Source organism: Alexandromys fortis, unplaced genomic scaffold (genome assembly GCF_014885135.2).
Source record: "Alexandromys fortis isolate MF-2015 unplaced genomic scaffold, M_Fortis_MF-2015_v1.1 scaffold_329, whole genome shotgun sequence".
NCBI lineage: Eukaryota > Metazoa > Chordata > Mammalia > Rodentia > Cricetidae > Alexandromys > Alexandromys fortis.
Genome location: NW_026068249.1, coordinates 175,176 through 201,794, shown reverse-complemented (window position 1 = coordinate 201,794; position 26,619 = coordinate 175,176). Strand labels below are relative to the sequence as shown.

General features: G+C 40.8%; 1 protein-coding gene and 1 pseudogene across 1 annotated transcript; both read left to right on the top strand.

The window, feature by feature from the left end:
* Window positions 1-14,577: 14,577 nt before the first annotated feature.
* On the top strand, window positions 14,578-15,546 carry LOC126494135 (olfactory receptor 52B2). Its single transcript, XM_050131360.1, has one exon. It carries the CDS (start codon window positions 14,578-14,580, stop codon window positions 15,544-15,546), a length of 969 nt encoding a protein of 322 aa, XP_049987317.1.
* A 7,981-nt stretch (window positions 15,547-23,527) lies between these two features.
* The window catches only part of LOC126494134 (olfactory receptor 52B2-like), a 12,188-nt pseudogene continuing 9,096 nt past the window's right edge, over window positions 23,528-26,619 (top strand).

Genomic DNA, 26,619 nt, shown 5'->3' with positions numbered 1-26,619 from the left:
CTAAGGAAGTTGAGCATGACCTTAGGTGTCTTTTGGCCATTTGAACTTCTTCTGTTGAGAGATCTCTGTTCAGCTCGGTGCCCCATTTTATAATTGGGTTGATTAGCCTTTTACAGTCTAGTTTCTTGAGTTCTTTATATATTTTGGAGATCAGACCTTTGTCAGTTGCGGGGTTGGTGAAGATTTTCTCCCAGTCAGTGGGTTGCCTTTCTGTCTTAGCGACAGTGTCCTTTGCTTTACAGAAGCTTCTCAGTCTCAGGAGGTCCCATTTATTCAATGCGGCCCTTACTGTCTGTGCTGCTGAGGTTATACGTAGGAAGTGATCTCCTGTGCCCACTTGTTGTAGAGTACTTCCCACTTTCTCTTCTATAAGGTTCAGTGTGTTCAGACTGATATTGAGGTCTTTAATCCACTTGGACTTGAGTTTTGTGCATGGTGACAGACATGGATCTATTTTCATTCTTCTACAGATTGATATCCAGTTTTGCCAGCACAATTTGTTGAAGATGCTCTCTTTTTTCCATTGTATTAAATTTTATTTTTGCCTGAACATGCACATGAAGAATTCAGAAGGAGGCATTGGTTTCCCTGAAACAGAAGTTACAGATCACTGTGAGCCTCCATGTAGATGCTGGAAACCAAACCCAGGTCCTCTGCAAGAGCAGTCAGTACTTTTAACCCCTGAGCTATCTCTCCACCCCGTTTTCTGGTCTTAATGATATTATTCTGTTTGTGTTGCTTCTGTTGATGTCTTTTCCAAGACAGGGTTTCTCTGTGTATCTCTGGCTGTCCCAGAAGTCTCTCTGTAGACCAGGCTGGCCTTGAACTCACAGAGATCCCCTTTCTGCTGCCTCCTGAGTGCTGGGATTAAAGGAGTGCTGGGAAGGACTTTTTTTTTTAATGTAGGTCTGCAGTACTATAAGAAGTCAGAACTGCTTTAAGCTATTGCTCCGTACGGTCTTTCTGGGTTGTTCCCTCGCTCTTCATCCTGTCTTAGGGTTTATACACAGGAGTGGATAGCTGGGTCGTGTGGTTGATTGTTTTTGGCTGATTTCCATGCTGTACACCAGCTTACACTTTCATGAGCAAGAAACCAAGAGTCTGTTCTCCCATATCCTCACCGGTCCTTGCTGGCATTTACTTTTCTGATTGCTATCATTCTCACTGTGGTGAAGTGGTCTCATAATAGCTTTAATTTGGCCATTTGGATTTCTTCTTTTGAGAGCTGGCCATTCAATTAAGTAGCCCATTTACTGATTGGATGCTTTGGTTTGTCAGTGTTTTACTTCTTGCAGTTCATTTTTTTTTGTTCTTTTCTATTTTGAGACAGGTTCTGTGTAAGCCAGGTTAACCTTTATCCTGAAAGTCGTTTTGTATCAAAGACTAGCTTTGAATTCCTGATTCTCTTGATTCTACCTCTCAAAAGCTGGGATTATGTATAGGATGCACCACTCTACTTGTACTGCAGTTCCTTACTGCAGTATTCTAGGTAGTAATCCCCAGTTTTATGTATAATTGGGAAAGATTTTCATCTCCCTAGTTTTTCTTTATTTTTTTTTAAAAGAAAACAAACTATATTTTTTCATTTTACATATCAATCCCAGTTCCCAATACATCCCCTCCTCTCATTCCTCCCCCATCTGACCCCCATAAACTCCCAAGAGAGGATAAGGTACATTGCTTTGGGGAACTTCCAAGGCCCTCCCTACTATATCTAGGCTGAGCAAGGTATCCATCCAAAGAGAATGAGTTCCCAAAAAGCCAGTACATGCAGTAGGGATAAATCCTGGTGCCACTGCCAGTGTCTCCAAAGTCTTCTCCAGCCATACAACTGTCACCCACATTCAGAGGGCCTAGTTTGGTTCTATGCTCATTCCTTTTTTGTCCGACTGGAGTTGGTGAGCTGCCATTAGCTCAGGTAAACTGTTACAGTGGATGTCCCCATCATGGTCTTGACCTCTTTGCCCATATTCTCACTCCTCCCACTCTTCAACTGGACGTTGGGAGCTTAGCCCAGTGCTTCACTGCGGATGTCTGCCCCTGTTTCCATCAGTTGCTGGATGAAGGTTCTATGGTGACATTTAAGATATTCATCAATCTGACTACAGGGCAAGGCCAGTTCGGCCACCCTCTCGACTATTGCTTAGTGTCTTAGCTGGAGTGTTCCTTGTGAATTCCTGGGAATTTCTCTAGTGCCAGGTTTTTTGATATCTCCACAACTGGCTCCCTCAATCAAAATATCTCTTTTCTTGCTCTCCATCTCTGTCCTTCCTCCATCTGAACTATCCTGTTCCTTCAAGTTTTCCTTTCCCCTCCCCTTCTCCCTCCTCTTCCCCTTCTACTTTTCCTTCTCCCCTCACCCCCATGCTCCCAATTTTGTCAGGAAATCTTATCTATTTCCCCTTTCCAGGTGGATCTATGTGTTTTTCTTAAGGTTCACCTTGTTACTTAGCTTCTCTAGGGTCGTGGGCTCATTATCCTTTGCTTTACAGCTAGTATCCACTTATGAGTGAGTACATAACCATATTCATCTTTCTGGGTCTGGGTTACCTCGCTCAGGATGTTTTTTTTTTTCTAGTTCCATCCATTTGCATGCAAATTGCAAGATATTGTTTTTTTACAGCTGAGTAGTACTCCATTGTGTAAATGTACCATATTTTCTTTATCCATTCTTCAATTGAAGGGCATCTAGGTTGTTTCCAGGTTCTGGCTATTATAAATAATGCTGCTATGAATATAGTTGAACCAGTGTCCTTGTAGTATGATTGAGCATCCTTTTGGTATATGCCCAAAAGCGGTATTTCTGGGTCCTGAGGTAGGTTGACTCCTATTTTTTCTGAGAAAATGCCATACTGATTTTCAGAGTGGTTGTACAAGTTTGCATTTCCACCAGCAATTCTCCTTACTTCACATCCTCTCCAGCATAAGCTATCATTGGTGTTTTTGACCTTAGCCATTCGGACTGGTGTAAGATGGTATCTCAGAGTTGTTTTGATTTGCATTTTCCTGATGGCTAAGGATGTTAAACATTTCTATAAGTGTCTTTGACCATTTGAGATTCTTCTGTTGAGAATTCTTTGTTTAGTTCTGTACCCCACTTTTAATTGGATTATTTAGAAATTTGATGTCTAATTTCTTGAGTTCTTTATATATTTTGGAGATCAGTCCTCTGTCTGATGTGGAGCTGGTGAAGATCTTTTCCCCGTTCAGTAGGCTGCCTTTTTGTCTTATTGACTGTGTCCTTTGTTTTACAGAAACTTCTCAGTTTCTGGAGGTCCCATTTATTTATTGTTGCTCTCAATGTCTGTGCTACTGGTGTTATATATAAGAAGTGGTCTCCTGTGCCCATGCTTGAGGACTATTTTCCACTTTCACTTCTATCAGGTTCGATGCAGTCAGATTTATATTTAATGTCTTTAATTCATTTGGACTTGAGTTCTGTGCATGGTGATAGGTATGGATCTATTTTCATTCTTCTACATGTTGACATCAAATTATGCCAGCATAATTTGTTGAAATGCTTTCTTTTTTTCCATTGTATAGTTTTTGCTTCTTTGTAAAAAATCAGGTGTTCATAGGTATGTGGATTAATATCTGGATTTTTGATTTGATTCCAGTGGTCAACCTGTCTGTTTTTATGCCAATACCAAGCTGTTTTCATTACTGTAGCTCTGTAATAGAGCTTGATGTCAGGATTGGTGATGCTTACGGAAGTTCCTTTATTGTATAGGATTGTTTTGGCTACCCTGGGTTTTTGTTTGTCCATATGAAGTTGAGTATTGTTCTTTCAAGGTCTGTGAAGAATTGTGTTGGAATTTTGATGGGTATTTCATTGAATCTATAGATTGCTTTTGGTAGGATTGCCATTTTTACTATGTTGATCCTACCTATCCAAGATCATGGGACACTTTCCATTTTCTGGTATCTTCTTCAGTTTCTTTCTTCAAGGACAAAGTTCTTGTCAAACAGGTCTTACATTTGTTTGGTTAGTGTTACCGCAAGATATTTTATGTTACTTGTGACTATTTTGATGGGTGATATTTCTCTGATTTCTATCTCAGCTTTTTATCCTTTGTTTACAGGAGGGCTACTGATGTTTTTGAGTTGATCTTGTATCCTGCCACATTATTGAAGGTATTTATCAACTGTAGGAGTTCTCTGGTAGAGTTTTTGAGATCACTTATGTATACTATCATATCATCTGCAAAGAGCGAAAGTTTGACTTCTTTGTTTCCAGTCTGAATCCCCTTGATCTCTTTCTGTTGTCTTATAGCTCTAACCAGAACTTCAAGAACTATGTTGAATAGATATGGAGAGAGTGGACAGCCTTGTCTTGTTCCTGATTTTAGTAAAATTGCTTTTAGTTTCTCTCCATTTAATTTGATGTTGGCTGTCAGCTTGCTGTGTATTGCTTTTATTATGTTTAGATATGTTCCTTGTATCATTGATATCTTCAAGACCTTTATCATGAAGGTGTTTTGGATTTTGTCGAATGCTTTTTCAGCATCTAATGAAATGATCATATGGTTTTTTCTTTTAGTTTATTTATATGGTGAATTACATTGATAGATTTTTGTATATTAAACCATTGCTGCATCTCTGAGATGAAGCCAACTTGATCATGGTGGCTGTTTTTTTTTTTTTTTTCGGTGTGTTCTTAGATTTGGTTTGCAGTATTTTATTGATTATTTTTGCATCAATGTTCATCGGTGAGATTGGTCTGTAATTCACTTTCTTGGTTGAGCCTTGTGTGGTTTTGGTATCAGGGTAACTGCGGCCTCATGAAAATGGTTTGGCAATGTTCCTTCTGTGATGTGGGATTCCCCTCTGTATGCTGTGATTACCATTGATTAATAAAGAAACTGCTTTGGACCTATACCAAGGCAGAACTTAGCTAGGCGAGGAAAACTAAACTGAATGCTGGGAGAAAGAAGGAGGAGTTGAGGAGAAGGCATGTAGTCCCATCAGAGATGAATGCTGGGACTTTAGCCTGTAAGTTAGTCAGGTGGTGATATACAGCTTAATAGAAATGGGTTAAATTAATATGTAAGAGTTAGCTAATAAGAAGCTAGAGCTAATGGGCAAAGCAGTGATTTAATTAACATGGGTTTCTATGTGAATATTTTGGGTCTAAGTGGCTGGGAGCTAACAAACAGCCTCCTCCAACACTTCTGTTTCTATTATGTGGAATAGTTTGAGGAGTATAGGTATTAGCTCTTCTTTGAAGTTCTGGTAGAATTCTGCACTGAAACCATCCAGCCAGCCCTGGGCTTTTTTTTGGTTGGGAGGCTTTTGATGACTACTTCTATTTCCTTGCAGGTTATATATAGGTCTATTTAAATTGTTCACCTGGTCTTGATTTAATTTTGGTATGTAGTACCAGAAAATTGTCCATTTCTTTTACACTTTCCAATTTTGTGGAGTACAGCTTTTTGTAGTATGACCTAATGATTCTCTGGATTTTGTCAGTGTCTTGTTTTTTCCCCCTTTTCATTTCTGATTTTGTTAATTTGGATGTTCTCACTCTGCCTTTTGGTTAGTTTGGATAAGGGCTTGTCTATCTTGTTGATTTTCTTAAAGAACCAACTCTTTGCCTCATTGATTCTTTGCATTACTTTCTTTGTTTCAATTTTATTGATTTCAGCCCTCAATTGATTATTTCCTGTCATCTACTCCTCCTGGGTGTGTCTGCTTCTTTTTGTTCTACAGCTTTCAAGTATGCTGTTAGGCTGCTGATGTGGGATTTTACCACTTTCTTTGCACAGGCACTCAGTGCTATGAACTTTCCTCTTAGTACTGCTTTCACAGTGTCCCATAGGTTTGGGTATGTTGTGCCTTCATTTTCTTTGAATTATAGGAAATCTTTAATTTTTTTCTTTCTTCCTTGACCCAGGGGTGGTTTAGTAATTCACTGTTCAATTTACATGAGTTTGTAGGCTTTCTGAGAGTAATGTTGTTGTTAAATTCTAACTTTAAACCATGATGACCTGAAAAGATACAGGGGGTTACTCCATTTTTTTTTTTTATATCTGTGGAGGTTTGCTTTGTTAGTGAGTATGTGCTCAATTTTAGAGCAGGTTACATGAGGTGCTGAGAAGAAAGTATATTCTTTTGTGTTTGGGTGAAATTTTCTATAGATGTCTGTTAAGTCCATTTGAGTCATGACATCTGTCATTTCTCTTATTTTTCTGTTAAGTTTCTGTATGGTTGACCTGTCCATTGTTGTGAGTGGGATGTTGAAGTCTCTGTGGGGTTTGATGTGCAATTTAATCTTTAATAATGTTTCCTTTACATATGTGGGGGCTCTTATATTAGGGGCATAGATATTCAGGATTGAGACTTCATCTTGATATATTGTTTCTGTTATGAGTATGAAGTATCTCCATCGCTTATTCTTGATTTTAGTTTGAAGTCTATTTTGTTAGATATTATGATAGCTATACTGCTTGTTTCTTAGGTCCATTTGATTGGAAAATCTTTTCCCAATCCTTTACTCTGAGGTAGTATCTCCTTTGAGGTTGACGTGTGTCTCATGTATACAGCAGAAAGATGGATCCTGCTTTCATATTTATTCATTTATTCTGTGTCTTTTTATAGGTGAATTGAATTAATTGATATTAAAAATATTAATGACCAGTGATTGTTAATTCCTATTATTTTTCAGGGTAGTGTTATGTGTTTCCCATCTTTGGGGTTTACTGATGTGAGGTTATCTGTTGCCTATGCTTTTGTGGGTGCAGTTAGCTTCCTTGGGTTGGGGTTTTCCTTCTACTTTCTGGAGGGCTGGATTTGTGGTTATGTATCATTTAAATCTGGTTTTGTCATGAAATAGCTTGTTTTCTCCATTGATGGTGAATGAAAGCTTTGCTGGTTATAGTAGTCTGGGCTTACATCCGAGTGTCTGCAGCACATTTGCCCAGGACCTTCAGGCTTTCATCGTTTCCACTGAGAAGTCAGGTGTAATTCAGGTAGGTCTGCCTTTATATGTTACTTGATCTTTTTCCTTTGCAACTCTTAACATTCTTTCTTTATTCTATGTGTTTAGTGTTTTGATTATTATATGGTGAGGGGACCTTTGTTGCTCCTGTTTATTTGGTGTTTTGTAAACTTCTTATATGTTCATAGGGATATTCTTCTTTAGGTTGGGAAAGTTTTCTTCTATGATTTTGTTAAATATACTTTCTGTGCCTTTGAGCTGGAGTTCTTTTTCCATCCCTATTATTCTTAGGTTTGGTCTTTTCATGGTGTCTCAGATTTCCTGGATGTTTTATGTTAAGAATTTGTTGGATTTAATGTCTCCTTTGGCCGATGAATCTGTTTCCTCTACAGTATCTTTAACACCTGAGATTCTGTCTTTCATTTCTTGTAGTCTGTTGGTTATGCTTTCCTCTGTAGTTCCTGTTCATTTGCCCAGATTTTCCATTTTCAGAATTCCCTTGGTTTGTGTTTTCTTTATTGCCTCTATTTCAGTCTTTAAGTCTGGAATTCTTTGAACTATGTGCTTCACCTGTTTGGTTTTTTCCCTGAGTTTTCTTGAGTTTCTTTGAGAGATTTATTGATTTCTTCCAATTTTTTGTCTTTTCCTCTATTTCTTTAAGGGAAATTTTCACTTCCATCATCCTCATAAAGTTACATTTAAAATAGTTTTCTTCTCCTTCTTCTAGGTTAGGATGATCAAGTCTTTCTGTTGTATGACCACTGGGTTCTGGTGTTACGATGTTGCTTTTTGGGTTGTTGAATGAATTCTTGTATTGGTGCCTACCCATCTTTTTCTCTTGGTCAAATCCTTGCAGTGGCATTGTGTGTCTTGTGGAAACTGTTCTTGGTCTGCTCTATACACTGTCTCTGCCTGTGTCTCAAAGAGCCAGTAAGGTCTTTCTTGGCACACTCTGTTGGACCACTCTCTTGGTTTGCTCTCTTGGTCCACTCTTTGCAGTCACAGCCTGTGCTGCAGAGTTCCACTCTTGGTCCTTTCTGTGTAGTAGCAGCCTGTGTTTCAGAGTTCCTCTGAGGTTATGGGGTAGGGAATAGGAGGGTTTGGGGATGGAGTGAGACTTGCATCTTATAGGGTCCCATCGATGGGATGGGTGTATTGGAATAGCCTACCTGTTGGTCCTCTCTGTGTAGTTGCAGCCTGTGTTTCAGAGTTCCTCTGAGGTTGCGGGGGTATATTAGGGTTTAGCATCATGGAACTTGTAGCTTGCAGGGTCCAATCAATGGAGCAGCCTACCTGCAGGAAGCTTGCTTGCTGGCTGACTAGAGAAACTGAGGCAGGTGGTTTCTCTAGTCCACCTAGACTAAAGGGTCCGGGGTTTTACCCCAATATAAAGAGCCTAGAGAATGGGGTGTCCTGCTTGGTGGGTGGTCACTCACCTCTTGGTCCTCTTTGTGTAGTGGCAGTCTTTGTTTCAGTCATCCCCCCATTCTTTAAAAAAAATTGTGTGTGATTGCACATGCATGCCGAGGTGTGTGTGTGTGTGTGTGTGTGTGTGTGTGTGTGTGTGTGTGTAGGTCAGAAGATAGACTCAGGTATTGGCTCCACCTTTTACCTTGTTTGAGACGGTGTCTGTTGTTCCTGCTGCACACACCTGGCTACCTCATGAGTGTCTGTGCATTCTTCTGTTTCACCTTATACCCCACTGTAGTGTTTTCTAGGGAAGAAAATGAGATCTTCATGCTTGTGTGGCAACGATTTGCCCTGTCCTGCTTTTTCCCATCCTCCAGGCTATCTTTTTTCTCTGGGGTGATTTCCTTTGTTGCACAGATTTCTTTAATTGTAATGTAACATATTTGCCAATTCTTGAGAGATTTTTGTGCTGTCCAGCTTTCAGTTTGGGTGTATGCCCAGAAATGAAGTGCTAGGTCATATAATAATTTTGCCTTTCCAGGAATGTACTGGGTCATATTTTACCTTTTGAGGAACTGGCATGCTGATTCCAGAGCCATTGTGCCATTTGAGATTGTCATTAACAAAGCATAGTGTCTAATATCCTGGCCAACTTATTTTCTGTTCCTTTAATCTTAATTTTATTTTTTAATAGTAGCTTGCTTAATGAGTACACAGTGGTATCTTGCTGTGGTTTTTATTTGCATTTCCCTGATAATGATTGTGAATTTGTACATTTTGCTTTAATGATGCAAGAATTTTAATCGAATTTTCCTTAGTTCTGTCCCTTTTTCTTTGAGATTACCTTGAGGTATTGGCCCACCAAGGTTACTTCATAATTAGTCAGGGGCTGAGTTTAGGGCTGAGTCTGAACATTTTTATGTATTCAGTCTTAGAATTTTATATTTTTCTCTTGATGAACTACTTAGTGTCTCAGTCTCTTTCTTAAAAATCTAAAACATGGATATAATAATAGTGCATTTTATTATTGGGCTATTTTGATAATTAAATGCTATAATTTGTGGTAAAAACTTGTAACAGTAACAGTGATATGGCAAAGGCACAGCACATCAAATGTTACTATGTTATTTTGTTGCTGGGATTTCTAATACTGCTCTACATTGTCTTTTTCCTGGAGTTACTAACTATCCTTAGAGTTAGTGTTCCTGCTGGCACCAGTGACAAGGTTTTCATTTCCCCTGTGGTTCACTGGACACATGCTCGGTAATCCCAGGGTAGCACTGAAACCTGCCTCTGGGAAGGATGCCCATGGCCTCTCAGTATCTAATATATTGGTCCTACACAAACCAGGTGCAGTGATAACCACACAAGCCAACACGATCAGTGTGCAGCCTGTTTCCTATTGTTCCTCTCCTCAGAATGAGTGGTCCTTTAGCTTTTTTCCACCACTTTCTCAGTTCCTCAGCTAATACTGTCATGAAATAGGTGAGTTTAAGAATACTGGTGGTGACAGAAGGAGGGACAGGTGGGGATTGTGTGTGTGTGTGTGTGTGTGTGTGTGTGTCTGCAAAGGGCAAGGACTGAAGCTGGGAGAGAGATACGTATGTGGGAGGAGAAAGTCAAGGAGTCAACTGGACAAAAGATATGAGAAGGATCAGGCCATGTTAGAACATAGATGGGGAGACACCACTGGAACTTCTGGTGGACACTGGCAGAGAGAATGAGAGTCCAGAGAGAGGACTGGAAAGCACGAGCAGGATGTGGGGAGCAATCTGTTCTTGACAGAGATATGAAGGCAGCTTGAATCTGACTGTAGAAGGAAAGGGTTCCAGTGGACTACTTAGAGAAATAGCTCAGATTTTCACCTCTGTCTCTGTTTGGTGGAACAAGGAAAATATTAGATAAATATTAATTTACCAGCTTTGTAGCTCATTTGTTCAAATATTTCTTAAAAGCTAGTAGTGTGACAGGGTCTTTGGTTGGTGCCGCAAACTCCTGTCCTAAACTGAGGAGAATTCTTTAAAAATCGTTTTATTTATTTATTATTATTATTTGTGTGTGTGTGTGTGTGTGTGTGTGTGTGTGACATATATATCATGGATGCTGCATGTGTGGCAATCAGATGACTAGTTTCAGGAGTTGCTTCTCTTTTGTGAGTTCTGCATGTCTAAATCAGTCCTTAGCCTTGTGTGCTTTTTCCTGCTCTGCCACACCAGTGGCCCAAGCGAGAATTGTTCAGCGTATTTTTTCTTGGTAATCTGGGCATCAGGTTCAAGCCTGGGAAATCCTTCTCATTTTGTCTTCCTGACCTGCATTTTGTAGAGCAGGTGCTGACACTTGGAGAGACTAGGTTGCTTATGGAGTTGGAGCTCCTGCAGTTTTGCCGTGTCCCAAGAGCACAGTAGATGATCGTCACACATGGCATACTAGGCCACTCAGATTTTTATACTATCCCCAAAATATTTGTGGAGAGTTAAGTAATAGATAAGTGGACATTTTTCCTGAACTGCTTTGTCTTTAAAAACACAAGTCATGCTTAGTAGCAGAGGCTGTGGGGTCCGGGGCCTAGAAAGACATCAATAAGAACATGTGCATTTTTGTTAGGCAGGGAAAACAAATTCAGGGGTCGACTTTACACCATAGTGACTGTGGTTAATAAGAGAATATAATAGATATAAACCTACTTAGAAATTAGATTTTTAAAGATATTAACATTGAAAATGATGCTAAATATTATGAATAATACTTCACTTTACTAGTTATGCCACAGTGGTTATATATGTGTGTGTGTGTATGTGTGTGTGTGTGTGTACATAGTGCTGTATACAATACACACATTTTAATTTGTTATTTAGACATGACTTACCAACTCTGTAAAGATGTGATAGTGAGTTAGGGGGCTCTCACAGCCTCTGCAGCACAGCTAAGTCTGGCTTTAGCTTGTGAGAACATGGGACATGCTCTCTGAGTGCCTGTGAGCAGGGTGAGAACTTCCAATACATTAAAAGGTAAACACTTTCCTAATTGCATCCCCTATTATATGCGTATATGATAATTAAACTGTGCCTTACTATGTGTAAGGAATGCATGTTATTGAGCAAAGTTAAAGAACACATGTCTTGTGACATGGCTGCAGTAAACCTGCCGCAAAATGTGCAGCTGCACAGCTCTAGTGTGCAGTCGGGAGTCTGAGTGGTGTGAAGTGTGCACCTGCACAGCTCTAGTGTGCAGTCGGGAGTCTGAGTGGTGTGAAGTGTGTAGCTGCACAGCTCTAGCGTGCAGTCGGGAGTCTGAGTGGAGAAGAACACTTGTAATATGAAATAAATGTACAGGGAAGCTGGCAAAGTGAAATTAATATGTGTACTAATAACTGTCTAGATAATTCAGCTAGGCACAAAGTGTCTCATAGAGTCAGTCACCTGACAGTTGCATAGGATGGGATTTGTGAGTACATTCTAATGTATTGTGATATTAACAGTCTTCCAAATTCAGACTATAGAGATACAAAAGGTAACTCCAGAAGGAAGGAATGGACAATGGCAAAATCTATAGCTAGGTAGGATTTGACCCAGAAAAGACAAAGAACAGAGCCTGGTCAGGAGCCACAAGGAAGCCTGGATGTCTTCCCTGCAGCCCTCACCCCAGCTTTCTTGGCACTACCCTTGCCACTGCACCGTGTCCCAGGAACTTCTGTAGATGACAGGGAAGATGGGTGGTTTTCAAAGCACTTGCAGGAAGTCTGCTGGGTGGTTCTGTGCCAGGCTAAGTCTTGGTCTGGGTCTAGGCGTGGGTTCTCAGACACCAGGTCCACAGGAGAGACCTGCTCACAGGTCTTTTCCTTGGTGCTTCCTCTGCTCGATTTCCTCCTCTCGTACTGGGAGAGGCATTTCATTCGCTCCCATCTGGGTGAAGACTAGGCTCTCGCCACAGTGCTCACTCCAGCACGGTGCTTAGGTTTTGCTTCCAGGAAAAGCACAGTAGGATGATGGCCAAACAAAGGGGTTGAGATAACAGCAACACCCTCACTGTCTCAGCATGCTGTCTGGGTGAACTCTGCAACCCTCACAGTTACCCCCTCAACTTGATTATTGTTCTCTTTGCTGAGGAGGAAATACAGGAATGCAGGAGGAAGGTGATGTTATTTATCTGGACCTGGCTTCTCAAGTCAGTGTTCCCATCACCGCACAGTCTCCTTCGTTTCCATGGTTCCTGGCCTCTTCTCTACCATTCTGGCTTTCCTTCTCTTTTGTAAAATCTCACTAATATTCCTTTAGAGCCCTAGGAAGTGCTTTCTGAGAGCACATATGTCTCTTTGTGACCCTCATTCCCATCTTTGATTTATGGGAACCTAGAGCCTTCAGTGCCATTGGCGGAGCAGGGCTGAGATGGTGGCCCCAGAAAACACTCGGTGACACTTCTCTCCAGTCAGTCGTGTCCTTTGCAGGGCTTCAGCAGCAGCCGCCATGCCCTAGGCGTCTCAGTCTTGTGGTTAGACCGTGTAGCTGCAAGCAGAGGGAGGGACTAATTGAGGGCTTGTATCTGCAAAACTGCTTTAGTAAAAAGGGGATAAACTTGTAAGTAGCACAGTTGGGAGAAGTAGTAAAGATATTTTTCTTCTTAGAAAAATAAATTTGTTTCCTGGTGTGGCTTTTGTTTCTATAAACCTGAGGGTGAGGCTTTAAAATAGAGCATCCCACCCCCTCCCCTGAGTGCTTATTTCAACAAAGCTCAGTTTCTTCTGAGTGGATGCGGAGAAATGTTCAGGAAAATCTGGCTGGAGAGGTGTCCCATGCTGGGTCTGCCTGGGCCTTTACCTGCTGGGGTCTGGTTCTGTTCTCTCCCTAGTGTCTACTTGTTGTCTCATTGTCCCTCAAAGCAGGCTGTGTTCTGACCCAGGACATCTTCAGAGCAGAAGGAACTGATGATTTTGTGCCTTTGCATGGCTTCTTCCACAGGACACCTAGGACAAGTTTATCAGAATGCCTGCCTAGTTTTTATGTGATGCCTTTATAGTTTTTATTTTTTTCTCTCATGGCATTTATTTATTTGAGGCAAGAACCCATGCTCTAGCTCTGGTCTGTCTCAAGCTCACTGTTTATCCCAGGCTAACCTCAAATTTGTGTCCTTTCTCCTGCCTCAGCTTCCCGAGTGCTTGCGTTTTAGGTACTTGTCACCATGGAGTTTTGTTCAAGGACCTGTCTAGATTACTAATGACTAACAGCTGACTGATAATTCATGCCAGAGACAAATGTTCCATGAGCTTTGGAAATCTAAGAGAAAGAGGGTTTAGAACATGTTTTAGTAACAGGGATACTTGGGTACTTCAGGAATGAAGGAACGAGTAGGGAGGAAGCAGGCCGTGTTGGAGCTGGTAAAGGTCAAGGGGACAGACTGATTGCCTCTTGTCAAGACAAGATCCAGAAGACGGATCTATGTACTTTGGGTTTAATGTGGATAAAGAGTTGCAGACTCGATCAAAAGGCATTTTATGGAACTCTCTGAAGTACCAGTTCATGAGAGGGTGATGAAAAATTGCTCCTTTGGTTTCATTGGCTGCCCCTGTTTACTGCCTTCAGGGAGGCTGTGAATCTGGGTCACAGTGGACAAACACATCTCTTAGTTGCCTTCCAATTTCCACCTGGTTCTCCATGTCCATCACAGGGAGTTATGAGGGCAACTTTCCTGAGAATCGTTCAAGGTAATAGGCAGATAAACAATCCAATTACATATAATCGAGTTTAGTTAATATGTCTTCAGGAAGGAGATATATTACGAACACATTACAGAGTGGTGTGTCTTGAGGAGCTATTTTAAGGATTTTTAAGAACAAGATTTGGGCAGAGAGAAGAGAAAAGGGGAGAGAAATGTAGGTAAACAGAACAGAATGTTCGGGAAGGAGCAAGAATAAGCTGTATAGAGAGCAATCTGTACTTATGTGGAAATGTTAGATGAATGTTGAAATGTGCAGTTGGGTCAGGATACTGGGGGCGGGGCAAATGGAAGCAGGTGCAGCTTCTGTTGGTTCTTAAAACAATTCACCACAGGGACTGGGCAAATGAGACACCAGGGCCAGAAGCCATTTCTACACCCTAGCCACTATCCTCTAGATGAACTTTCTCTTGGGAACTCAACAATTCACAGTTTCATGCCTGTCTTTGAGCCTCTGCACACACGCAAGAGTTCCTTCTGCTCCTTCCCTTCCAGCCTCTGATCAGCACTTAGTAAGCACCATGAATCCCAGCAACATCACCACCTTCCACCCTGCGGTTTTCGTGCTCCTCGGCATCCCTGGGTTGGAGGCTTATCACACCTGGTTGTCTGTACCCCTGAGTCTCATGTACGTCACTGCAGTCTTTGGGAACAGCATCCTGATAGCGGTCATCATCACAGAACGGAACCTCCACGAACCCATGTATGTCTTCCTCTCCATGCTGGCCATCACAGACATCCTGCTGTCCACCACTACTGTGCCCAAGGCCCTAGCCATCTTTTGGCTCCAAGCCCACAACATTGCCTTCGATGCCTGTGTCACCCAAGTTTTCTTTGTTCACACAATGTTTGTGGGGGAGTCCGCCATCCTGTTAGCCATGGCCTTTGATCGCTTTGTGGCCATCTGTGCCCCACTGAGATACACAACGGTGCTGACATGGCGCACAGTAGGTAGGATTGCTCTAGCCATTGTTATCAGAAGCGTCTGTATCATCTTTCCCGTGATTTTCTTGTTGAAGCGGCTGCCGTTTTGTCGAACCAACATCGTCCCCCATTCCTACTGTGAGCACATTGGGGTGGCCCGCTTAGCCTGTGCCGACATCACCGTTAACATCTGGTACGGCTTCTCAGTGCCCATCGTCATGGTCATCATAGATGTGATCCTCATTGCTGTGTCTTACTCACTCATTCTCCGAGCAGTGTTCCGCTTGCCCTCCCAGGATGCTCGGCACAAGGCCCTCAGCACCTGTGGGTCTCATCTCTGTGTCATCCTCATGTTTTACGTCCCATCCTTCTTCACTTTACTGACTCACCGTTTTGGGCGGAACATTCCCCGGCACGTGCATATCTTGCTGGCCAATCTTTATGTGGTGGTGCCCCCAATGCTGAACCCCATTGTCTATGGAGTTAAGACTAAGCAAATCCGAGAGGGTGTAGTCCACTGGCTCTTGGACATCAAGACTCAGTGTTGTTCCTCTCCTTTGGACTGATGGGTCTTTGTGACCCTTCCCATCCAGCTCCATCAAGGAAGCTAGCCAAGGAGAACAGACTGGATGGACAGGACTTCCCATCTTTTGCTTCATCCTTCTCCTCTTCCCACTTTTCCGTTTTCTAATTTGTCTTCCTTATCTCTTTCTCTTGTTTCATATTTGCTGTCCACTTTATACATTTATCCTTAAAAACTAGAAATGATAAACTACATGTACATTTCTCTGATATGAGAATTTGACTTTCTCAAAATTGGATCTATCACAAGGGGTAAGGGTATAAACAAATGGATATATTTAAACACATTTAATAAATGGAGAGGCTCTGTTATTTTAAAGTCCCTAATATTGTTTCTTTTTATAGAATCAAGAAAGCTGGGCTTGGTGGTTTGTGCCTGTAATCCCTTTACTCAGGAAGCTGAGGCAGGAGGATTGTTCTGGGTTTGAGAACAACCTGGCTTAAATATTTATAAACTGAGTTATAAAGCAAATCTCTCTCACAAACACCAAACAACCAAAACAAATAAAAGTTCTTCACTAATCTCTCTGGTGTCAAGTGTTTATTGGAGAAAAAAGAAAGAAAAAGGGCATATGTGTCTTTCTGCCTTTTGGGAAACTGTCTCATTCTTTAAATTTCAACTCAAGAACTACCTTCTCTGATTGGAGGCTGTGGTACACATCTTTAATCCCTTTAGCCCAGCAACACTTGTGAGGCAGAGGCAGTGGCTGTAGGGGATGAGTGCAGAGGAACGACTGGATGATGATTACTTCTCTGTCAAGTCTTTCCCATTTTCTCCAGGCAAGCCAACGCTCCTACTTTTACATGGCCAGTTCATCTCATAAACATCTCTACATGTGCAGAATGAGTTGTACTGAGCTCCTCATTTCTTTGTCACCAGAAATGACTGTGAATGCCTTGAAACCAAAAAAGTATGTATCTTTCATATTTGTACCTTATATGAAAAATATCTGGCATTTAATAAATGGGAAGTAAGTGAAAAGATGATGACCTCCTGAACTTAGAACACAAATCTTTAGAATACATTGAAATAGCCAATGACATCAGTCCACAAAACCAATGATGGTTTATCCTTCCAGATGCAAGTCAGCTGCTGCATGCGGCTCTCACTTCTCACACCTTGGTTCTAACTCAGACACTAAGGAATGGGCAAGGCAGGGAGACACAGGACACTCTTGACTTTTCTGCCTGGCTCCTGACAAGTTACTGTTGGGTGTATGTAACAGTACTCATGAGATCAGAGTAGCAGAATTGGAGTACTCTCTTAAGAACTTATGTTTTGACACATGCTCCTTCATTCTTATTTAGGAAAGGCCATTTCCCATTTAATTCTTCAGCTACCATCCACACTGTGAGCCACATATTTGTGTCTCTAATCTAGAATCTGCGTGTGTGTGTTTAGACACTGACTGTCACCTCTGGAACATAGAACCTCCATTCAAGACAGATTGTTTCCTGTGTTCCTTTTCTTGGGGAGCAAATTAGAGCAAGCTCATCAACTTCGCCAAGCCGGGAACCCTAGAGTTTTCTCAAATTCTTCCCCTGGAAGCCGAGCGGTGGTGGCGGACGCCTTTAATCCCAGCACTCGGGAGGCAGAGGCAGGCGGATCTCTGTGAGTTCGAGGCCAGCCTGGACTACAAGAGCTAGTTCCAGGTCAGAAACCAAAAGCTACGGAGAAACCCTGTCTCGAAAATAAAAAACAAAAAAACAAAAAAAAACCATTTTCCCCTGGGGCTGGGTTCTCAATAAGTTATTATCAATCCTACTAATGATGAAAGGTCTACATAGTCATATGAATGGTGCTTGGAGTCATAAAACTTCATTTGAGTCTTGTCCCCATTATTCCCTGTCTATGGAGACCTGGAAATTCTTTTAACATTCTTTAGTTCTCACTTTTTCACCTATAAAATAAGTACCTTGTGATAACCATGGGACAGTTTCACAGAGTTGTTGAGAAGGTTAAATGAAATAATCCATAAATACAAACACACACACACACATACACATCATGTAATCCTTAGCTCATACTCTGCAGCAAATCTGCTAGCCCTAAGTTCGTTAATTACAGTCTTAGTTTAGTGTCTGCCTCTGCAATTACTAATAAATTTTATCTTATTTTATCTGAGGTTTTCTATGTTTCTTTCTCTCTTTCTTTCTTCCCTCCATCCATTCTTCTTCTACTCCTCCTTCTTCCCTCCCTTCTTCTCTCTTCTCTCCTCTTCCTCTTCCCCCTCCCCCCCTCCTCCCCCTCCCCCTCCCTCCTTTTCCTCCTCCTCCTCCTCCTCCTCCTCCTCCTCCTCCTCCTCCTCTTCTTCTTCTTCTTCTTCTTCTCCTTCTTCTTCTTTCTCTCTTCCTCCTCTTTTTTTTTAAAGACAGGGTTTCTCTTTGTAGTCTTGTGTCCTGGAACTTGCTTGTAGATCAGGCAGGCATTGAACTCAAAGATCCACCTGCCTCTGTCTACCGAATGCTGGTATTAAAGGCATGCACTACTAAGCCTGCTTTTAATTTCTTAACTGAATTAATGTTTGAAATCTTTTCTGTTTTAGCCTAATTACAAGTGACTATGTTAAGTATTGTAAAGTGCGAACATAGCAAGTTGCTACTTTCTGTCAGATGCTTACCACAGAATAGTCTGGAGATGTAGGCATGGAATACTGATGCATACAGTCTGATGTTCCTTGGTCAAATAAGAGGAAAAGATTTTGACATTTTTTGAGTCATGCACATGACTGTCCAAGAGAAGATAGCATTCACAGTTTTTCATTTGTTTCTGTGGCCACAAACAACTGTTTCCATGTCCACAAATTTATTGTTGATTACGCAGCAATTTACATTTATAATATAATCTAGTATCCCATTAGTCAAAGTCTGGTAATTAGAGTCACTCATAAACTAAGCATTAATTTAGTAATATGCTTCTGACTTAATCTTCCAACTCTATTTTAAAATGTCACTGTAAAATAATATGTTAATATACAACATAATAGATAGTATTAATGATGGCAATAATGACTATTATGATGTGGATATAAAGTGGTCCCCATGCAACATATTTAGGAAGAACTTTTCTTCTTCTTTTTATATATTCTTCTCTCAGATAATACACCCCAAGAGCAGTCTCCCCCCCAATCCTTTCTTCTCAGTACCCCCAAACATCCCCTCTTCCTCAGATCTGCCCCTCCTCTGTTTCCCTTCAGAAAAGAGCAGGCTTCCCACGGATATCAACCGAACATGGCACAACAATGCAACAGGCCTAGGCACAAACCCTCACATGAAGGCTGGGTGAGCCAACATTTTATTTATTCTTTTATTAAAAATTTCCACCTCCTCCCCTCCTCCCATTTCCCTCCTCATTTCCCCCCTTCCCCTCCCTCTCCAGTCCCAAGAGCAGTTAGGGTTTCCTGCCCTGTGGGAAGTCCAAGGTCCTCCCCACTCCATCCAGGTCTAGGAAGGTGAGCATCCAAACAGGCTAGGCTCCCAGGTGAGTCAACTTTTTAAAAAATGAATTGAATTAGATGGATTCCTGTTTTTTTCTATTTTTAAAATGATTAATTCATTTAACTTTATGTATATGGGTATTTTGTCTTCATGCATGGATAGGCACCACATGTGTGCCTGGTGCCGACAGAGGCCAGAAGAGACTGTCAGGTCTACAGGAGTTAGAGTTACAGATGATTGTGAGCCACCATGTGGGTACTAGGAGCCAAACACGGGTTTTCTGTAAGAGAGCAGTGCTCTTAACTGCTGAGCCATCTCTCCAGCTCCTACAGGTGGGAGTTTGGAGGTGTGAGTGTGTTGTGATGGCCCTGGTTTATCAGTGGATTCACCCACTGATGGAGTTATAATTTGGTGGGACTATTGGGACACGGCAGAGACCATGTCTTACTCACCATTATGGTTTCAGCATATTAGTATAAAGGTAAATCAATCTCTCTCTCTCTCTCTCTCTCTCTCTCTCTCTCTCTCTCTCTCTCTCTCTCTCTCTCTCCCCCTTGCATACATGTACTTAGTGCTTTCTGATCCTACTATTTCTTCTTTTTCTACAATTTTCTATGTATATTGAAGATTTGTCGGTATAGGTGGGATCTTAATAATCTTCACATTGGGTAACAGCAGGATCAAAGTCACATATGCCTTTATGTTAGTGATCTGGGATCATCAACAGATGTTGTATGTGCAGAGACCATAGGAAGGACCCGCTCTGGTTTCTGAACTAGTGACCTCTGCAGACTAGCTCTGCTGGGGTTTGCTTCTGTCTAACCAAACCAGACAAGCTCTACAGAGCCCTGGGAAGGCTGTCTCCTGATCTAAGGGATCCTTCCAAAACTGCATTTTATGTAGAGGAAGAACTATCCCTTTGGGATAAGCATTTGGTTCTTAGGATTTTTAGGTTTCCCCTGCATAATAGCTGATTTTGAGAGGCTCTTTTAAGTCCTCTAGGGAGTGGGCTACTGTCAAAGTGCTCATTTTGACATCATGAACTGCCGTGCTGTGTAGGAGTGGGACTAACGTTGTTTCCCCCAGAATAGTAAAGTAACTTAAAATGTTGAAATATTGAAAGCAGGCATATTAAAAATTATAATTTCAGCTTGCTTAAAACATTTTCCTGATAGAGAGTTAGGATTTATTTTCATTTTACTGGCTATAATGCAAGAAAACCAAAAGAATTTAAAACTAAGATTATAAAACCAATTTTATCATTAATTTATAAAAGTATGCATCTGGGTTTCTATTTTCTTTTTTCTTTCATGCTTCAGCCATGGCTGAGAATTGTGTTGTCAGATACCGTCTGTACTTCAAATGCTGATACTTTTTTCACTGTGGAATCTGACTTAGTCTTTCACTAAAATATTATTGCTCTTGGTTGGTGACTATTTTGTACACAAGATAAACTCCTCACTCAGTTTATCTTAGGAGATTCAGCTCCTATAAGCCCAAGCCATAAAGAAATGAAGACTCTTATGATATCATGAATTTTTATGTGACCGTGAGATAGAAACGTGTGTGTATGTGTGTGTTGGATGTGTGAGCATGCCCTTGTGCATGTGCAGAGATCAGAAGACATTCCACATCCTGGCCTATCACTCTCTGCCTTATTCCCCTGAGCTCATTTCTCACTGAACTTGGAAGGTAGCTGGGTGGCCAACAAGACCCAGTGATCCTCTTGTCACCAACCTCCATAGTGCTGGGACTGTAGACTTGAATGACCACACCTGTCTTGTTCAATGCATATTAAGCACCTTTGAACTGAGCTATCTCCCCTTAGAAAGATTTTTATTCAAAAACAGAGTAAAGACATTCTGTCTCCTCGAGCCAAAGTGCATTTGGGTTTTCTGTTGCTTATAATGTATTGTAGTGCATCTCACAGAAATCAGATTATGCATTTGGATCTACAACTAGCTTTTTGCTTACTTAATTATATGCCACAGTTGACACATCTTTGTGTATATGTATGCTATGTTCATGTGTGTAGAGGTACACATGTGTGCTTGCACATGTGTGTGCATCCATGTGGAGATCACATTCAACTTACAGTTGTCTTTCTTCAGGAGTCATGCATCTTGTTTTGTGAGACAGGGTCTCTTATTCATTGTGGGCTTTGCCGAGTATCGAGGCTGTCTCCAGCAAGCCCCAAAGATTCTCCTGTTTCCCAGCAATGGGATTTCAAGTACACACCACCACACAAAACTTTTTAGGTGAATGCTAGGGCTCAAAACAGATCTTTATGTTCATGTGGGAAGTACTTCAAGGAGAGAGTTATCTTTCCAGCTCCTATACATTAAAAATGGAAACAAAACATTTCATTGCAATGTAGGTACTTTGACTTACTAGCCTAGGGTAGTTATGAAGTCATATAACTAAACTTGATAGTGTAAGAATGTAGATGTCTGTAGATTCTTATGCTGTAATTTCAGAAAGTAGATGGCAGAAGTTACTGAGCAGAAACATTTGCAAAGTTAAGACTTTTAAAAGCTATTGTCAATTTACTGTCCAAAGTGTCCATAGAAAGTTACATGTCTCAGCTTTGGGAGCTGTTTCCTTATGTTTTTAAGATGACATAGCTAATTTCTTTAAATTTTATATGATTGATCATTTATTCATGTGTAAAGACTGATTTTATTATAATACATGTCATCCATTTTGTTTCTTTGTATGTTTAAAAATCTATTATGTAATTTCACCAACTTTTATTATTTCAGGACATTAATCTTTTTTCTGTTGCAAGCTTCGTATATATCTTTCTCCTAGAATTATTTATTTTTGGAATCCTCTATTCCTTTTTTACAAAATTGCCAGTGATTTGCTATTTTCTATAGAATTTGATTCTCTTATTTTACTCAGATCTTTACAATAGAAAAATGCTTTATTTTAAAAACTTGTTTTAATTTTGAGTATTTTTATAGTTTTGCTATTTAGGCATAACACCTAATGAATTTGGAAATAATTCTATATCCCAATGGTATTTATTGAATAGACGTTTTTCCCCATTAGACTGAAATTGTAAATTTCTTTTTATAAAAAAGATTTATTTATTTAATATGTATACAGTGTTCTGTGTCTGAATGTATGCCTGCAGGTCAGAAGAGGGTGTCATATCTCAATACAGATGGTTGTGAGCCACAATGTGGTTGCTGGGAATTGAACTCAGGACCTCTGGAAGAACAGCCAGTGCTCTTTACCACTGAGCCATCTCTCCAGCCCTAAAATTATAAATTTCAAGTGTATTTCTATTAGTTGCTTGTATTTTTGTTGAGTTGTACTGACTCATTTGTTAACAGTAATTAGTATTGATTTTTGTACTTCTATGCTTGGCAGTATATTAGTCAGAATGTAGAGTGTATTTAATTCTGACAAGAAAAGTATGAATAATTCAACATTATAGATCATGCCAAATTCCTAAGATGTAAAAAACTTGCCTTTAAAAAAATCAGTAACAAAGGGTAAGAAGAAGTTCAGGATTTCAGCTCAGGAGGGCTTCCTGGATGGTAATATATAGGCTGCAAACTGGAAGACCTTCAAGGTAGAAAAATTTGTTTTAGATGAAGAAGTGCTTATCAAAAGCAAAGACAACTGGAAAGTCCAGGTTGAGTGGTGAGCAGGTGACACTGTAAATTAACTTTGACGATGTGTCTAAAGCTTGAAAGACAAGTAATGCAGGATTGTGGAGGCCCTTCTCTGACTGCAAAGTGGCGGCTTTAATTTCTAGGTTGATAGGCTTATTTAAAAAACATAGGGACTGAGGCGATGGCTAGTGGTCAGGAGTGATTGTGAAAGCAAGAGGATCTGGGTTCAAACCTCCATTACCCACACAAAATACTAGGCACCTTTAAGTACCTGTAATTTCAGGTGGGAGGTGGAACAGGAGGTTCCTGGGAGTTTGTGACCAGCAGCATAGCCAAGACTGCAAGTTTGAGGTTCGGTGAGACATCCTGTGGCGGGTGATAAAGATACCTGATGTCCTCTTCCTCTACCCATCACACACACACACACACACACACACACACACACACACCCCAAAACAAAACAAAACAGACCATAGCCTTGTGGTTTAGAGCCTACCACAAAGGCTGTATCAGAGCTACTGAGTGTAAAGGAGTGAGGATGGGAAGCAGGAGATGGGGAGCCTTGTCTGGTGTAGGATGTAGTTGTAGCGATCAGGGGGATGATCAAAGCCTGGGGAAGAGTTAATGCAGAAATGAGAACACAGATGTGTATGGGTTCTAGACACTGCTGAGGTGTGGTCCGGAGCCCTTGTTTGTATTTGCCGTGCTAATGTGGGAGGGGAGGGTGACACTACATTGTTGAAGTCACTATGATGTTTGCTCACCCTCTACCAGAACTTACAGCTGCCTCTTCCTACTGCCTCTGTATCTCTCTCTCTCTCTCTCTCTCTCTCTCTCTCTCTCTCTCTCTCTCTCTCTCTCCCTCTCTTAAAGTAATCACAGGGAGACTTCAAAAACAAGCATGTTTGTAGCTAATTTCACCACTACCCATCCGACTGTGTTCATCCTGCTTGGAATCCTAGTACTGGAGCAACACTACATCTGGCTCTCTTTTTGTCTCATGTACTTCACCACATTCTTGGGAAATGGAGTCTTCATCCTTGCTGTTCTGAGTGAACATGCACCCATGTATGTCTTCCTATCCATGCTGGCTGGCACTGACATTCTCCTGTCCACCACCACTGTGCCCAAGGCCTTGGTTATTTTCTGTTTCCACGACAGGGAGATCCCCTTTGAGGCCTGCATTACTCAAATATTTTTATGCACGTTGCTTTTGTGGGGGTCAGGAATCTTGATGGCCATGGCATTTGACCGCCATGTGGCCATTTGTACTCGCTTGAGATATTCAGTCATTTTAACTCCCATGGTAATTGGAAAAATGGCCCTGGCCATTTGGGGATGGAACTTGGGACCATTTTCCCTATCATATTCTTGCTGAAGAGACTGTTATACTGCAGGTCCAATAGCATCCCGTGATCATGCTGTGAGCATATTGGTGTAGCCAGGTTGGCTTATGTGGACATCATTGTCAACATCTGGTATGGTTTCTCAGTGCCAATGGCTTCAGTTTTGGTAGATGCTGCACTCATTCCCTCCAGGCTGTGTTTAGACTTCCTTTCCAGATGCCAGAACAAGGCTCTCAACACCTGTGGCTCTCACATTGGAGTCTCCTCTTCTTCATAACATCATTTTCCACACCACTTTGGCAAGAACACTCCCCACACATTTTTATGGCAAATCTGTATGTGCTAGTTCCCCCCATGCTTAACCCTATCATTTATGATGCAAAGACAAAGCAGATGAAGGACAGCATGACTCACATGGTCTCTGCTGTGTGGAAGTCTCGAGACCAGTCACAGCTCTCAATGCTTTCTCAGTTTCTCTTACCAACATGAGAGAGAGAGAGAGAGAGAGAGAGAGAGAGAGAGAGAGAGAGAGAGAGAGCTTGCTGGTGAGATCCCATATTCAGGGACTGTATTTTCTGCAGCAGAAAGCAAATGGGTTTGAGAAAATGTGTATGAGGGTTCAAATCTTGGTTCTATTATGATTCCATTGTGATTAATAATTTTGAAATTTAATCTTAACCTCTTCTTCCTATGTTCTAAGCAATTTCTTGCCCAAATGGCTAACTAACTCCATAAGGAGCCTCTTCAATGCCCCTCTCCCTCTCAAAGTAACTGGTGCTGCCAGGAACAGATGTGCCTCATTATCATGATAAGTCTTAAGTTTTTAAACATTTTAAATGCCATATTCTGAAGGTGTCTGAAAGATTTGAAGAATACCTATCTAACTGAAATGTATCTCTATACATCTAGAAAATCTAACTAATATGACTACAAGCTTTATTATTATAGATGAGTCTCTATTTAGCCATATTTCTTAATTATATATTATATTTTAAATGAGTTGGACAAACATAATACCTTAGTCAAGATTAGAAATATACATATAACAAAATTGACCTTAAATTTGTATCAATAAACCAAGATCCATACCAATGCAAATTATTCATATCTATATCATATTCCCCTTTAAATGTAAACAAGCATTTATAAACTATATTTGGGAATATGGGCGTAGTTTTGTCCATACTACTTCCTGCTGTTTGGGGGGGGTGCTGTTAATCAGGTCTTTCATGGTGTATCTTTGTGCTAAGTTTATCTCAGTCAGCAGTTGGGCGAAGTATTCTTTTTGTGGGGATGGTCACAGCAACCTTTCAGGTGTCTTGTTCCATGAAACCATAATGGTCTGGAAGCAAACCACAGGTTCTTATCTTCTGTGGAAACAAGAGAAGAACTTTTCCAAAGCACCATATCCTTAGACCCAAATTTGAAAGTCATGATACCTTTATAATATATATGCTGGTTTAGCTTAGCAGCCCCCACAATGAAATGTCTCTCTGTACTTAGCTCATTAACAACCAAAAAATTCAAAGAAAATGCAATAATATACATAATCCAGACTGTGAATTTTCCATTTTTATGTGGCTTATTTTTTTATTCTTTTAAATCTATGACTATCTGTACTCTGTCTCTTTAAAGAATTGTTTTACTTCTTTTTCAACTCTCTATAGTCTTTTTCTTTTCTCTTTAAAGCCTATGTACATTATTATCCAACATTATGACCCGTTTAGAGTTATTTTATTTCTGAATCTGTCCTTATTGCATTATTTGTAACTGTTTACTGTCCTGAAGAGCTTTTAAAATTGTAAGCCCTCCTTAAAACTTAAGATGCTGCATTACTAGGTCAAATACAGTACTGAGTGCTTGCCAGCCCAGCCTAAAACTTAAGCTGCACCATTACTAGGTCAAATGTGGTAAATCAGTGCTTGTTCCACCCAGCCCAGCATGGTGGAGCCACTTGTGCCCCTGAGCCAGGCTGTGCACTGCCTCACTTTTAGGCAGTCAGCTGGTCCACTTTGCCACCAAGCAAGCCTTATCACTTTGCTCACACCCCATTCAAATGCTCTGTCTCCAGAGCCAGAAAACCAGCATTTCAAAACCACCACTATTTTTTTTCTGCTGTTGTTGAATCAGGAAAACTTCTCTTAAAGGAGCTGCAGCAAGCCTCCAGCAAACAGCAAGAAGCTGTGTTAAACTCTGCATTTTCTTTTTGTCTAGAATTGCTTTTTAAGCCCTCTCAGGTTTTATGTGAATTTAGTTGGCCACGTGAGCACCAATGTGTTGGAGGAGAGGGCTGCTTGTTTGTTCCCAGCCAGTTGGCTAGTTTAGCCCTGAAATAACCATATAAAACTGCATTATTAGCTTCTTATTGGCTATGCTCCTGGATAATAAAAAAATGTTACAGATTCACAATAAAACAGATTCAGACACTGTTGGATGAATGTACGTAGGCTTGGGAAAGAGAAGAAAAAGAATATAAAAAAGTTAATGTCTTAAAAAGAAAAAGGGTAAAGTCTTTAAAGAGACAGATTACAGAAGTACAGATAGTTATAGATTAAGAGAAATAAAGAAAAATAAGCCACGTAAAAATGGAAAATTCACAGAGAGTCTGGATTATGTACATTGTGTTTTCTTTAAAATTTTTGACTGT